At 35.8% G+C, this 15,766-nt stretch overlaps 2 protein-coding genes and 1 non-coding gene across 5 annotated transcripts; 1 reads left to right on the top strand and 2 right to left on the bottom strand.

Moving 5' to 3' along the window:
• Window positions 1–6,026: 6,026 nt before the first annotated feature.
• On the top strand, window positions 6,027–8,191 carry LOC147274080 (phosphoglycerate mutase-like protein AT74H). Of its 2 annotated transcripts, XM_086256762.1 has the most exons (5): window positions 6,029–6,744; window positions 6,916–7,035; window positions 7,128–7,341; window positions 7,585–7,665; window positions 7,784–8,191. In XM_086256762.1, the coding sequence occupies exons 1-5, from the start codon at window positions 6,240–6,242 to the stop codon at window positions 7,890–7,892; spliced, it is 1,029 nt and encodes a 342-aa protein (XP_086112888.1). In that variant the 5' UTR covers window positions 6,029–6,239; the 3' UTR covers window positions 7,893–8,191. The 2 variants fall into 2 exon arrangements, with proteins under 2 accessions (XP_086112889.1, XP_086112888.1); XM_086256763.1 differs by lacking the exon at window positions 7,784–8,191 and having other exon boundaries at window positions 6,027–6,744; window positions 7,585–7,669.
• Window positions 8,192–8,482: 291 nt separating this feature from the next.
• On the bottom strand, window positions 8,483–8,555 carry TRNAA-AGC (transfer RNA alanine (anticodon AGC)). Its single transcript has one exon. It is a non-coding gene; the product is annotated as a tRNA-Ala (tRNA).
• A 1,203-nt stretch (window positions 8,556–9,758) lies between these two features.
• On the bottom strand, window positions 9,759–14,307 carry LOC147274078 (BTB/POZ domain-containing protein). 2 transcript variants are annotated; one of them, XR_015124286.1, is made up of 4 exons: window positions 12,961–14,307; window positions 11,677–12,661; window positions 10,093–10,161; window positions 9,759–10,010 (listed from the first exon to the last, which is right to left on the bottom strand). XR_015124286.1 is itself a non-coding variant. In XM_086257571.1 (3 exons), exons 1-2 carry the CDS (start codon window positions 13,954–13,956, stop codon window positions 11,720–11,722), a joined length of 1,938 nt encoding a protein of 645 aa, XP_086113697.1. In that variant the 5' UTR covers window positions 13,957–14,307; the 3' UTR covers window positions 9,759–10,161; window positions 11,677–11,719. The 2 variants fall into 2 exon arrangements, 1 of the variants encoding a protein (XP_086113697.1); XM_086257571.1 differs by having other exon boundaries at window positions 9,759–10,161.
• Between the last annotated feature and the right edge of the window lie 1,459 nt (window positions 14,308–15,766).

The following is a 15,766-nucleotide window of genomic DNA, read 5'->3' as shown; positions in this document are numbered from 1 at the left end:
AATTGTCCATGTGTTAGGCTTAAATGACGCCACACGTGCGGGGGCGTGTTGAGAGAAAGATCTCACATAAAAAATGTGAGATCTTGCACAGTGACTTATAAGGATTTGAGCTACTTCTCTCATTGCCAATTGATTGGGATAAATGCCTAAATTCCTTCATAACCACATTAATATATATATATATATATACATGTTAGCCACAATATTACAATGTTGAAAGTTAGGTAACAAATCCACATTTCTAAGATATATATCTTTTTTTTCTTTTTTTTTTTGCAAGTGACTATGATATATATCTTAACTCCCAGTAAGAAATAATAATAATAGAAAAAAAAAAAAAAAAAAAAAAAGATATCTTAACCCCATTTTTGAATTTTTCTTTTAAAAGAATAGATAAAATGTTTGATCAAATGCCTCAAATGATAAATTCTAATTCCGTCATTACTTTTAACCACATTAATGTATACGTACATGTCACCCACAATACTACAAATGTGGAAATTTAGGTAACAAATCCGCACTTCTAAGATATCTTAACCCCAAGCAAAAAAGTAATAATAATAGAAACAAAGAAAAAGAAAGAAAGAAAGATATCTTAACCCCATTTTATATAATTATTCATCTTATAAGAAAGATATGAGTCAGCAACAAGACTAAAGTCAATATAAATGACAAAAACCCAAAAGAAATAAGTACGTACGCTTTAGCTTGTTGTCTCATGTGCATCTGTCTCTCAGCAACAGGTAGACTAGTTTCGTTTTTTCTTTCCACCCTCATATTGATGATTGTTGAGCTGAATCTCACTAATAAGTTAATTTAGCTTGCATGTGTGCTTAATACAATAATCTTTTTGTGTTGGCAATCACAAGAAGTATCTTAAAGGACCTTGCTACCATCTCATTGGACGATTATTCAAATTAATTAGCTTTTCTGTAAGAGACATATCTAATGAAAGCTACTCTTTTATGTGTATATAATTATTATATATATATCTACTCTTATAAATACAATAACATATATTATTATATATTAGTATGTATTGCAAGTGGGCTGCTTGACTTGAGTTCTTGGCGTTTTCAGTTGGAAATTTTTTTTGTAAAAGACTATGCATGTAGTAAAACAAATTACGTACCACCAATTTCCACAATGATTTTCACACATGGATAAGACTTTACATTTATATATCTATGTGTTATATCTATAACTAGAAATGCGTCTTGAAGAGAAGGACCCAAGTGTGGTGTTCGGTTGACAATACTTCATACAATCAACATTTTTTTTAATGGATATAATACAATCAGCAAATTAAATACTAAGGGTATGTACATCTTTACTATTAGTATTAATATCGGAATTTGGTATCCAATCATAGTCTTTCAACAAAACACAAAATATGTACGTACGTTATAAATTCACCACTTTTTTTGCTCACACGTACATATATCCCAAAACACACCATTTCCAATGCACTAGCTAGAATAACTCTCACGATTATAAAGTCAAGCTATTTTTATGCTTGAATTGATCAGAGATTCAGAGGGTGAATTAGTGGGGGAAATTAGGGAGTTGCTATTGGGGTTTGATTCAATATCTTTGGGGTATCAACCTCGTAATTATGTAGCCCATCAATTGGCTAAGTTTAGCATTGATTTTGACCATTCTTTGATATGGGTAGAAGATAGTTGTAACAAGGCTACTTCTTGTAAGGGTCTTACAATAGTCCTCTTTAGCTTTCATCTTATTTGACTCATGATGTAATAGTTTGGAGAAAATTAATTTAATGAATAATTTACCTACGGGCTTTTTCCTAACTTGTGAAAGTGTGGATGAAAGTTTAGGTCTTAATCTCTATGACATAATTGTATACGGTATAAAATACTTGTTAAGAATAATATATATATATATATATCTATTGTGAACAATGAGGATGGTTCAAAGTGGAAATCCATTTTAAGGAAAAATGTGGACATTCTAACTCCAGCCTTCAATCTAATGATCTGAACCGTCAAATATTAAGATATATAATTCTTAATAGATTATTCAGTCTAAAAATAAGCCAAATTAGAAATCGTTTAGTAATTTAATTACTATCATCGTCATTTCAATTTCATCAGACAAATTGTGTGCTTCTAGAAAGTTTAGATGACCAAATAATTTTTAATTTAGTTGTTTTTTTTATAGAAATGATTCTTAAGAAAGGCCTAAAAGATGAATGGTTTAAATCATTAAACTAAATATATTATAAGGTGGCCAAGATGAAAATGTGGATGTTCACATTTGAACCTTAATTTCTCTATGAAATATTATCAATTTCCTTATTCCCCATTTTCAAATAATATTTTTGATTTATTCAATTATTAATAACGATATATAATATTAATATTAATTTGAAATACTCTTGAATTTGAATTCATATGCATGCAATGTACACCAACTTGTGCTATTTCTAGCTATGAATAACAGTTTTTCCTTTTAATAATAATGATAGATCTTAAATTAACACCCTCAACTATATATAACCTTTTTTAAAAAAAAATGGGTAGAACCGAAATATAATCTATGCATTACTGTCAACATTAAGCATTCTGTCAAAAATCCCAAGGGTCAATTTTGTATTACTTTATTTGTGTTTTTACTAAGATAAAGTTCTTATTTGTTGCTACTTATACTCCTAGATGCTAGTTCCTCTAAATAATCGAAAACATCTTTGTCAATGACCATCGCTAACTTTTAATTAGCAAATAAAAAAGCTATAGCTTAGCCTTTTCGAGAAAGGGTAGTTATCATATAGACAGTGGTGGATGATCCTTAGAGATTAATAAAAGTGGAAGGGTTAATGCTTTGGTTTGTTACCACAATAAAATAATTATGGAGAGGTTGGCATTTGCCAATGCAACTTGTACACATGGTAGGGCTACAACCCTGATTGCGTATTAGAGACAAAACAAGGTGCAAGAATTAATGTTTAGAAACAAGGAGGTAGGAGTGGTTTAATTTTAGAGCCCATAGTTTCCTAGACTGCTCCATCACTATGAAGTAAAAAAAGAGTAATACTAGCTAGTTTCTATAGACCGCTTCATCACTACTGCTTAATTTTATTTCATTCCAGCTTTTTAAATCTCATCTCATCTTACCTTATGTGGTTCAATTGGTAACAAAACTTCTTGCTTATCTCCCTTCTCCCCTAAAAAAAAAACCTATTGCTTATAAAACTATCATAAATTTAAGAGATAATTAGGCTTAGATCCTTTGAAAAACAGTTTTTAGATGGAGACCGGGGATGTTTTAAAATTTATAAGAAAATCCTTTTAATTCATAATAATTTATAAGAAAATCTTTTTAATTCATAATAAAGTCTTTTTAATTTATAATAAAATTCTTTTAATTCATAATAAGTCATTCCCCGATTTAAAGGGTATTTCCCCCTATTTGAAATCTAACATAAAGCCGTCAAAGAAGAAAAATAAAAAGACTTAATTAAAAATTCTAAATTACTACCGGTTTTAGTCTAAGAAAGGCTCATAAAATGGACTGGACTCTAAGTCTCTCTAAATTTAATTTATCATCTACATGAGAATAAGTTCAATCAATAGATCTATTCACATATAAGGTCTCAGTGTTATTTGTAGTAGATCGACCACTCAGTTATATGTAGTTTTTGTGTCTTCTTTTTTATGTGGGTTCAATTGCATCCACACATAATAATTGGTGCATATAATATCCACGCGTAATAATTGATGCATAAACTAACCTCCCAGCCCTTTAAACAAAGAAAATAGGGTGCCATTCAGTATTTGTCTTGACAAGAATGACAAAAAACCAATTGTGTGTATTAATTAGTGTTGTACCTTATGATCCTAGGGTAGTAGTACTAGTGCTGAAAGAGGTCCACGGATAAAACACTGTGTGGAAGGACAAAAACCCCCCACCCTTAAAAGCTTTACATATAGGACTATCCCCCATGTTGATGAATTATTGTACTTTACAATATTTTCATGGACTGACCCAGGTTTACTATATAGTATATATAGTCTTGGTCAAGAGCTGGTATAAGAAGAAATTCCTAGTTTTATCAGAAATAAATAAATATAAAGTAAAACAATTAATAGGAGATTATGCTTGCTTAACGACTGACTATAAGTACTAGTTTTAGAGATTTTAGGCCTACAGGAATAGGACCTCATACCTAATCCCATAAAGGTGTTATATGTCTTTGTTGACTAAAGAATTGGATTATGGGATTTAATTATCGCCAACAAACATCGACTTGGGATATCCAGAATCACTAGAAGATCGATATAAATGATTGGTACTATAAATATAGAACTTGCCAAGCAACTTTCTATACGTAACAAAAAGATTAATGAAGTTGACTAATCTTGCAGGCATATATCGATCCCCAACTTAATTATTATGCACAAAAGTACTTTAATTAACTTAATTAGATCACGTTAAATAATGTTGCAATATTTTATTTGTGATCTCCATGACTCCATGCTTGATCTTGCTTTCTTTCTTTTATCCAATAAAGAAAATAGTACAGTACTTAATGATTTTGGAAAACCTCATGGAACACCTATGCTAGTGTTACCAAACAACAATCGATATTGAACAAAAGAAGGTATAATAGTATGCCAAAATTGCACATTGACAACTTTATGATCGATCCACTGCAGCAGGAATATCGATCAACAACATAATTTCCCCCACGATAAACATGCTTAATTAGTCTAAGAACACTGTAGTTGACATAACAAATAATTAATATCATGAATAAGAGTTGGAATATGCCATGGAAGAATAAGTTTGTGATTAAGAATATTTATAATTAGTCTACCAAAGAACAGAATATTAATAAGTATAGCTAGCTTAATCCAGACCAGAAGAGTAATATCAAAGCCCAAGCAACACTGACTTACTTGGGGTTGGGAGTCTCTTGAGTCAAGATGGAGTTAGCGAGCTTGCATCATGAGATAACATTAAGATGTTGGTGTCGCAAGTTGTTAAATTAGGATCTTCATTTGTGGTGCGTATGGACATTTAAAAGTGTATGGTAGTACTCATCAACTGATTTCCATAACTGATTTTATTTACATTTTTTATGAGAATTCTATTTTTTTTAATAAATAACATACTATTATATTATTTGTGTATATAAAACTAAGTTTTTTTTTGGTATATGTATTATTAAATAATTAATTGAAAGGTAGTCAAGGGATCGAACTCTTACCCTATCATAATTCTAATCCATTACTAAGCTTTAATTACCTCACCACTTTGGTCTTATATTGTATTCATATCATACATGATGTATGGGCTCAAACTCGTAGTTGGACTAGTGTTCTGTCCAACAAGAAACGGGCTTAGTCATGGTAAGCAAGGCTTAGAAAGGAAGCCCATAATATACAGATCCATACATCATTGGCCCAATCTTCTTTTCCCAGCAGAACAAAAGGATACATTAGAGATTAGACCCATTTTCTTTTTCTATTTATTTATCATCTAAATAAATTGCTTAAATGCTTTAAAAATACTTAATATGTGAAGGCAATAAGAGTAGGCACCATAACAATTCCTTCATCCAGACGTTTCCAAGAATCAAATGGGATAATACCTTTTTTTTTTTTTTTTCTTTTTGTGAAATGATTATACTGTTTTTTATTCCCGCCTCTTCTGGACAAATTGCAGGGCAAATTACATGGTGAATAAGTACCTCTTAAATATCTCATCCCACAAGACACATCAAATTGGGACCCAAAGGCACTATGCACATTGGTCCCCTCTAGCAGAAGGACAAAAAACCTTGCTAGGAGGGAAGCACCTACCGTCTACAATTCACTTCATGTCCTTCTGTGTCTCTAGCAATGGACTAATCACAAGTTCACAACACAACAAAACATGAAAAGGGTCCCCTCCCAATTCCTTTTGAACCACATACAAACATAACAATCAGATAAGAAAGTTTCTATCTGTGCTCTCACACTAAATTAGCACATTTCTGAATTGGCATTTGATAGACATATATATGATAGGAAAACAAGAAAGCTCCATCCATAAAATTTGAACTTGTTTTCTTTGACATTGAGGCTCAGAGGTTCATATCCACCTTGAAATATATACTTGCATACAAACATTTCACTGTCCTTTAATTTCTGCTACCTGGAAATAAGTTTTGATTTCAGCACCATAGTGCAGCACATGACTAGAACTTCAATTAAGGGTCAGTGAGCTTTCTGCTCATGGCAGGGACTCAACTATGCTTTTCTGGTTCCCTGTCTAACATTTCTTGCTTTCCAAGAAATGCAACTCTTAGTTTCAACACAATCCAATGCTGTGTTAGCCCAAAGGAGACCAGTGAACTTTCTGATAATGGGTTGGCTAGTTTTCCTGAAAAGCATCCTCATAGAAAATCGGCTACTAGTACCAAAGCTCCACCTCCTAGACCTCGCCGGATAATCTTGGTTCGACACGGGCAGAGTGAAGGAAATGTGGACGAGAGTGTTTACACAAGAGTTTCTGATCCAAAAATTGGACTGACAGAGAAAGGGTGGGCTGATGCTGAGGAATGTGGGAAGAGGATCAGGAAGTTGATTGAGAAAGACAAAGCGCAGAATTGGAAGGTCTACTTCTATGTGTCTCCTTATAGAAGGACAGTTGAAACACTGAAGGGTTTAGGCCGCGCATTTGAGCGCTCAAGAATAGCTGGCATGAGAGAAGAGCCTCGTCTTAGAGAGCAAGATTTTGGTAAGTGTCTTATTATCTGTGCTAGCTAAGCCCCTTTTGCCAATTTACCAAAACAATAGGAACAGCAACATGACCTTGTTAGATAGCTCTATAGTGGTTTAGTTTTTCTCAATCTGCATCAAACAAGAAAATTTTGATTGATTTGGATTTCGTTACATTTTCTATGAAAAGGGAATTTTCAGGATAGGGAGAAGATGAAAGTTGAGAAAGCCATTCGAATGCTTTATGGTCGATTCTTTTACAGGTTTCCTAATGGGGAATCAGCAGCTGACGTTTATGATAGGATTACAGGTAGCTTTTCTAATTTGTCAAATTATTGATTCACTTTGAAATTTTGAATTTAGGACAAAGTGTTTGAGATATTAATGTACATGTTTGAACAGGATTCAGAGAAACATTGAGAGCAGACATTGATATCGGACGGTTTCAGCCACCAGGGAGGAGAAACCCAAACATCAACTTAGTGATAGTTTCACATGGTCTAACACTCAGAGTGTTTCTGATGAGATGGTACAAATGGACAGTGGAGCAATTTGAGAGACTGAATAACTTCGGCAATGGAAGCATGGTTGTTATGGAAAAAGGTTATGGTGGAAGGTAATTAGTCCTCTACTTCTTACTAAAATACAGGAGCACAGGATCAGCATTCAGCAATGAATTGTGTATTATATAGCAATTCCAAACTGTGTCACTATAAGAGGTTTAGAGTTTACCAGATTTAAATAAATGAAAAAACTGATAGATTATTTGGTGAACAAATTTTGTCGGGTGTAGTAGTACTCGTTATATAATACATAGGAAATCTGAATTTGTTGAATTCCTACTCTCTAATATCTACAGGTACAGCTTATCGGTGCACCATACAGAAGAAGAGCTAAGAGAGTTTGGTTTGACAGATGAAATGCTGATTGATCAAGAATGGTAAAAGCTATAGCACCACATATCTTGCTCTTGCATGCATTCAGAAGTTCATATTATAGTGAGCTCTCATTTCTGTTTAATCTCACCTTGGTGTTTTTTTGGTTTCTGATAAAATAAGGCAAAAATATGCAAAACCTGGGGAGCTGAACTATGATTGCCCGATTGTAAATTCCTTCTTCACCCACTTTGATGATGATGATGATGCAACTGGCACACTCTATATTTGAAGTAGGAATCAGCTTTTCACCATGGAATGAAAACTGGGAGCTGAGCATCAACAACAGCCTATATAGATAACCATGCTTGGTCAGGCTCAGAGCCTCAGATGATATATACTACCTGGACTAGAACCTGTGGTATATAATATATGGAATTGAAGGAAACCAGTGGATTGTTCCTCAATCACATCTTTCTTTTCCAATTTTTTGCTTTTTTTCCCCTGTTCTGTGAGGCAGCTGAGATGTAAAGAGCAACATTAAATTGCATATAAGAAAAAGTTGAAAGAAAAATGAAATTCTTTATTTAAGGAAGCCCAGAATTGACACCTCCTGTTTTGATGTTGTCTTCCACATAATAGTTTTCCCCACATGCATTGTTTAGAATTTACCTTAGAATTAGGATAAAATGTCTGTTAGCCTGTTAGGTTTCTACCAAAAAAAAAAAAAAAAAAATTATTGAGCTTATGCCAACTCTATCAACCCATTCATCACCAAAAGGGTTTCGTTGGTTCAGGTCCGGAGGATTGAGGGAAGGTGATGCAAACTCTAAAATGAGGAATGAGCCTAAAAGGTGCTGAAAATATAAAGAATATGAAAAATGGAGATGCGGGGTATCGATCCCCGTACCTCTCGCATGCTAAGCGAGCGCTCTACCATCTGAGCTACATCCCCTTGACTGATGCTGATGTCGAATTCATTATGTTTATTCGTTTTGGGATACATCTTTCTTTCATCTTTCAAAATGGCACCATTTCACGAACCATCCCCTATTGCATAAAGGTCTATTTCGGAGCATTAATTTCAAACTTAGGAATTTAACTAATATCATATAATTAAATTGTTTGATTAGATTGTTATAATACATAAATATTTATAGGGCAATGTTACCTTCACTTTTTCGTAAACTTTTGGCCTACTATGAAAGTTTCGACAACGGCAAAGGCAGCTACAAAATAAGAAGAATTTGATTTGATTGAATAGTTTTCATGGGATTTGAACCGTGATAAATTGAGAATATCCTAATAATAGATTTAAAACACATTATGCTATATAGTTTTTTTAAGCCATTACTATTGGCACTCTATTTTAACTTCTCATTTTCCGCCCAGTGAGTGAAAAATGCTAATATTATTCATTTTGGATTGGTTGTATTTTTCATAACTTTGTCAAAAGAGCTCTTAAGTTTGAACATTCCTATACAGGAAAAAAGGACAAAGAATCGCCTTATTATCAAATTCTTTTGTTTTATGGGATTGAGAGACGAATAATTTCATCAAAGCACCAAAACATGTTAGTGAAGAAGAGGGTCCATCCAAGAAGGGACCACCTGTAACTAGACAAGGTAGAGCATGCTTAGCATTAGCAAGAGAGCATGTGCAGCATTATTACCCATCTAGGACGATACTGAAGAGAAACCACATTCATCTGGGACATCTAGTCCTTTGCTTCTCCATATCAAAGTTCCCTACAGTAGCTATGGTCTTATCCTGGACCTGCAGCATTTGGACCACTGCCAGAGCATCAGACTCTAGCACCAAGTTAAAGGAAAAGACACAAGGTTTGAACTTGAAACAAGGACTAGTAGCTAAGGCTGGAAGCTAACCCATGACTCCATGAGTCATGACTTGGACTTCAGTCCTTGCTGTACCATGTCCCATGCTGGTGTGTACTCTAATTCAGATCGATATTAGTGACTCCTGCCAACAACTCACAGGACAGGATTTCCAAAGCTAGTAAAACCACGGTAAATTATACTGTCCAAACACCTAAACAGTACATAATCAGTACAAGCATCAACTTTTGTTCAAGGGGATCCCAAGATACATTTGGACCAAGCAACATTAGATACATAATAGAAGTAAGTTATAGTTCACAGAAAACCCACAATGAAGTTATTCCTTAGAATAAATGATTGTAAAGAAAATTTTAATTACATTCCAACAATCACCTCAAATTAAGTATAATCAGGCAGCAAAAGTGCAAAATCATCTCTTCAACACAGTATTAGATGCTCTACAATCAAATTATAGACACCAGCCTTATAAGAGTTGGTGACCAAAAAAAAAAAAAGAGTTGGGTTTAGGCGCCTTATGATCAATACCAATGATCTTGTCTTTGTTGTTTGACCTGCAGCATGTTATCACAATCTTGTAAGAACTGGCAGATCTTGCACCTTAACAGGCCATAGGCCAAAATAGCAGAACCTTACTTTCATACTCCTCTAGCAGGAACCGCTTTCAAATAAACTCAAATGTCACAAATCCTAAGTTCTCTTGAGCTGCACAAGTAAAAAACAAAGGTTGAGATCTCCAATGTTGCAACCGATCAACTCATAAAGCACCACTAACAAGAAGCAACAACAGGTAATTACATTGTCCAAATGGCTCAACCTCAACTGATTCAAAATTATAAAAATACACACCAATATAAAATATTTGTTGTGGACTGCAATGGGTATATGCTTCTACCCAGAGGTGTTTCCCTGAGGAATGTCCCACTATGAATGGTAGTTCATTAGGTATAATAAGCATGCAAAATTGTTGCGCAATGACTAATGCAGAAGGGTTGACTATTCACAAACAGGAAGTACTTGGATAAAACTAAGGTTTTTTTTTAGTGAGAAACACAGGTTTTATTAATATGAAAAAAAAAAATATCAATACAAACATAGAGAACAAGATGTCCACTCAAAGGTATGCTAGAGCTCTAACCAACTAGCTGCTAAAAACAGCATAAAAATTCCAGTAGTAACTTAAAGTAACATTGCAAAATATTTAGCCAAACATAAGTAAAACTTAAGACCACCACCTTCCAATCCGCACCAATAAGGAAGAATGTTATTATCCTGAAATTCAGGGCAAACCCAAGCCCACGATGATGCCCAAAACAAACTCTATCCCACAAACCCTACCCTTCTTTCCCTAGAATTTTCAAATATCCTCTTGTTTTGTTCCATCCATACCACCCAAACAATAGGCATCACACAACAACTCCACAAGACGTGTTTAGAAATGCAAAACTCAGAAATTAGTCCAGCGCTGCTAACCAAATCAACCCGTATTTTTTGGATTTTTGAACTACTCAATCTGTAACAACTCCACAAGACAAGCTTACCCCCTCCAAATACATAATGCCTCTCAACAAGCACAGAAATGCAAAACTAAGAAAATTAGTCCAGTGCTAAACAAATCAAACCTAGTCCAGTGCATTTTTGAATTACTCAATCTGTTATATCTAACCTAGTCCAGTGCTAACTCAGTGAGAATTGGTTACAGAAACAAGGATATTACCAAAGAAGAAGCCACTATGATCGAAACAACCAAATAAAATGGCCAATCCACTGTCATATGTCAAAGACAAGTTAGCTAACTTCATACAGAACAACCAGTCCACAAAGTTCAGTCACCTAACAACCACTAATACCAAAATATTAGTTTGAGAGAGAGAGAGACAATCCTCCATTAGATGTCAAATTGTCAATACAATATAAATGTGATTCCATTTATGATGACTAAGGAAATTTAAGTATCAAATCAAACTAAACAAGCAATTCTCTGAATTTAATCCCCAAAAAATATGTAAGTTGCACCAACATATCTCATCTTTTTCCAAACTAAACCTGGTTACATCCAGTCAAACTAGCATATCATGCGCCAATCTGAAAGTTAACTACTACATAAGGGACTCCCCCCACCTTGGTTTAGAAAGTAAAAAGATAAAAAAAAAAAAAAAACCAATTAAGAAGAAATAGATAACGACCAGAATGTAGAGAGAGAGAGAGAGAGAGAGAGACCCAATAGAGCACCATTTTCCTTGCACCGTGGAACTATTAACTTCTATGAGTTCTCAATGGTTGCAGTTGTAATTCGTAATGGTCGTGATCTTTCCTGCTCACCATTCCGCCTCCAAAAGGCTCGCCTCCACCAAACTTCAAATCCTCTTTGTATATTTGGGCAATCTTCACCAGAGTTCAAGAACCGATTAAACCAAGCAAGCAAAATTTCCTGTTGCCATGCTAAAGGCAAGGTTAGAATTGTATTGCTTAGACCATCCTCAATTAAGTGCCTATCAAGGCCTTTTGACGCTCTCCTCATCCACCCAAAATCATCATAAAATGGCACCAACCATGTATGTAAAAGCAAGTACCTCACATCCTTGGAAGCCAAAAGCTGCCCCTTTCCAATCCCAACAAAGAGACGAGCAGTAACTCTGCTAACCTCATATCTATGAACTGCAGCCACTTTAGAATGTGCATTAGACAATTCAGTTTGAGATGCCCATGTTTTCAAGAAATCCTCAGCAATCTGTCTGTCAATCAAAATATCCAAAATCCAATGCAAATTATCTGCTTGCCTCACAATCTGACCCACATCTTGCAAGTCTGATTCCGCTGCCCGAGAAAAATGGTGGCGAAGCAATTGCAAGCACCCATCACAAGCCGAGTACAAAGACTCCTTACGGAGATCATTATGAGATGAATTTTCACGAAGCATCTTTGTCACCAATCCTTTCATCTCACGCCTTGCCTTCTCATCTTTCCCTTCAAGAACTACATGCAGAAGCTTTAATAAAACTTCTTCATTGTCATTACCCTCTTCAGTCCCGTTAGCAACTTCCACCGAGACTCTCTTCAGTACTTCCCCTGCTCCAACACCTTCGAGGCGGAGCTCCGATAACAACGATGCCACCTTCTCCTCTTCATCCTCAGCCCACGGCGCAGCTTCTAAGTACTCCAAACAAGATAAAACACCAGCGTTGAACCCAATTGCAGCCGAAACCTAAAGCACACACAACAACACCCACAATCTCATCATTCCCATAATCGGCATTTCCTTTTCTGCTTGGTATAATTAATTCAGAGACAAAAAAAACCAAAATTTTTAACAACTGGGTTTTACTCAAATTTCCAAATACATACCCACTCTAATTTCCAAATACACACCCACTCTAATTTCCAAATACAGTGGTTGAATTGGTCTAAGCTTTCTTGAAACTCCCAATATAAAAACTTTCTATGCAATCAAACATAAGCTACCAGCAATATAAAAACTTAAAAAAAATAAAAAAAAAACTTTACCTTCAAAACGCCAAGGACTTTAGGAACATCCTCTTTCATTAGCCTCTTCCTCAGATCCTTACAATACATCAATCTCAAAGTCTCAATGTAAACCTCCACATCATCACAGTCAGCAATCTCCACATTGTACGGCGACGAAGCCGCCGTCGTTCTCTGATGCCTGACCCAGCTATCCGACAGCTTCACTGCGAAAAACCGACTATGCGCAACGAGAATCTGGCGGTGCACATTCATCGCCACGCTCAACCCGTCTTTGGAGCTCAGCGTGAGCTTGATGTCACTGTTCGACGGGTCATTGAACTGGTTCCCGGGGCTCCGAGACCCCAAGAGGTCCGAAATCCGCTGCATAAGCAATGCCTGCTTGTCCTGGATCAAACTCATGTGGGTCTTTTGCGGGTTTGCTAATCCCACGCCGTTCTGCTGGATCTGGGTTCTGGGTTGGCCCATTTCGGGCTCACTGGCCATCATTTCGAAAAGGGTCGGGCTGGACCGGGTCGTCTTATCGGGCGGCGGCGGCGGCGACATTGGGTTCAAGAGCCCGGCGGTGAGCATAGTGTTGAACCTACTGAAGCTCGAATTGTAAGAATCGCTTTGGCCCGAGTGACCATTACTCAAAGTGGGTGTGAAGTCCATGACCGGAGAGAGACTGCCCGGGGAGAATCGGATCCTGAACGTGGACCGCGAAGAAGACGAATGAGATGGGGATGTGCGAACCGGGTCGGGTTCGTGATTTGGGTTAATGGGTAGTCCGCGGCGGGACTGGGGTGGTGGGTTTGCTGTTGGGATGGGTCTTGAGGCAGGACAGCACCAGGAGTTTTCAGGTGAAACAATGGTTGGCGGGTCGAGTTTACGGGTAGGGTGGCCAGTGGGGTTGGCGGAGGAGGATATGGTGGTTTCGCGGCACTTGCGGCGTTTGGGCTTGGTGGGTTGGGTGTGGGCTTTGATATTACTAGTAGTAGTAGTAGTAGTAGATGTGGTTGTTGCTGCTGCGGCCATGAAATATTAAAATGCACCTTAATATATTGTCCTTCAGACTTCAGACTTCAGAGTTTTGACAAGAAAGTGAATTAAAAATGGCGGTGTAAACGAGATGAGCAGTAGTAAACAAACAGGCTAAACAGCAATCAGGGAAAGCATTCAATGAGAGAAACAGAATATGGACTCATTTGGCATCTGAGTCCTAAATATCTGCCTTTGTTTGTTAGTATTTAGAGAGAGAGAGAGAGAGAGAAAAAAAAAAAAAAGTTGAGGATTTTGGGGTTTTCAGCTTTCTTTTCTTGATGAGTCCGCTGCTGCTGAGGAGCTTTGCTAGTGTCAGAATAAAAAAGGGGTGGGGAGGGAGGAGAGCATGAGGAGCCCCACAATGTCTTTGGCTTTGGTTTTGGTTTTGGTTTTGGTTTGTTTCTTATATGCAGATGCTGATGATGATACAGAATCAGTAATTGGGATAATGTCTTTTGTGATTCATTGCTTGAATTGGTGGGATTGTTGTGGTGTGCCAGTTGTCTGTTTTTGGTTTGGCATCTCCTTGACTGCTTCAGCTTGGGGCACTACTCATTATTTGTTTTTAGGGAAGTCCTTTCTATGGTCAATTGGGTCAATGGGGGGTGCTTCCAATTGCAAAAAGCTTTTGATTAGAGATACGTTCATATATCCTGGCAAAAAAAAAAGAGATAGGTTCATATATGATGTCATATTGGCACACAGTCTTTGAGTCCTTAGTATCAATCAATATGTAGAGGGGTAGGCCATTGATTGGGACTACTTGCTAATGGCTATTTACTGCTTATCATGAGCTGTCATGGATTCATTTATGTCGTATGCACATGCTAAATTTAATTGATCTTAGTCCTTAAAGTAGTAATTAATATGGGGTTGAGACTTGAGATTGCACTAATTCAACCAATTATAACTTAGGCTAGTAGTAATTTATGGTTGAAACTTGAGATTGCACTATTTCAATCAATTATAATTTAGGTTCTTATTATGTTTATTGGTTAACTTATTAAATGATGTCACTTTAAAGAAAATTCATGTTAAACCATCCAGATTGAAAATAAAAATGATTAAGTGTGACGAAGCAAACTAGTATCTTTCACTAAAATTGCAAAATGAGTATAAAACATATGTATGTACACATTGGTAGAGTTAGTAATTTATCAATGTATGGACATAATAAAGAAACTTATAAAATTGAACATGAGCCGTCATTATTAGCTCATAAAGTATTCGTTTTAGACATTTTTTCAAATATCTTACTTTTTTCCTTAAAAGAAAAATTCAAAAATATTGCGATTAAATTGCACATCCACTCAAAATTAATAGAAGAAAAAAAAATGGTTATTGGGGATGAATAGACACTATGGGCCTTGGTGGATCCGCCAATATATGTGGGCAAGTTCATGGAACAATTATTCTTCTTCTTTGCCATAAGAGTGATGACATATATATATATTGCCATTTTAAATCGGTTGAGAAAAAATCATTTCTATGTCTAATAAACCCTATTTGATATATCTAAATTTCCCCCGCTAATGGTTTATTAATCATGGTTCTGCTTGTTTGTTTTTTTATAATGCATAATGCGAGTTAAAAGCTCTCTAATTACACTATTATGCATGAGAATCAGTCAAAACTTTACCTACACTTAACCTACTAAATTAAACTCTTATAAAAGTAAGAGAAATCTAATGTTTATGATGTGTCTCATATTTATGTGTGAGAGTCCGACGCAGTGCATCAGACGTATAGCATTTTTTTTGTTTTCCAAAACTTAAATGAGAAAGAAATTATGTGAAAAGACACT

This window comes from Dryas octopetala, chromosome 9 (assembly GCF_963921425.1).
Source record: "Dryas octopetala chromosome 9, drDryOcto1.1, whole genome shotgun sequence".
NCBI lineage: Eukaryota > Viridiplantae > Streptophyta > Magnoliopsida > Rosales > Rosaceae > Dryas > Dryas octopetala.
Note: the sequence above shows the minus strand (reverse complement) of the source record. Positions and strands in the feature narration are given on the sequence as shown.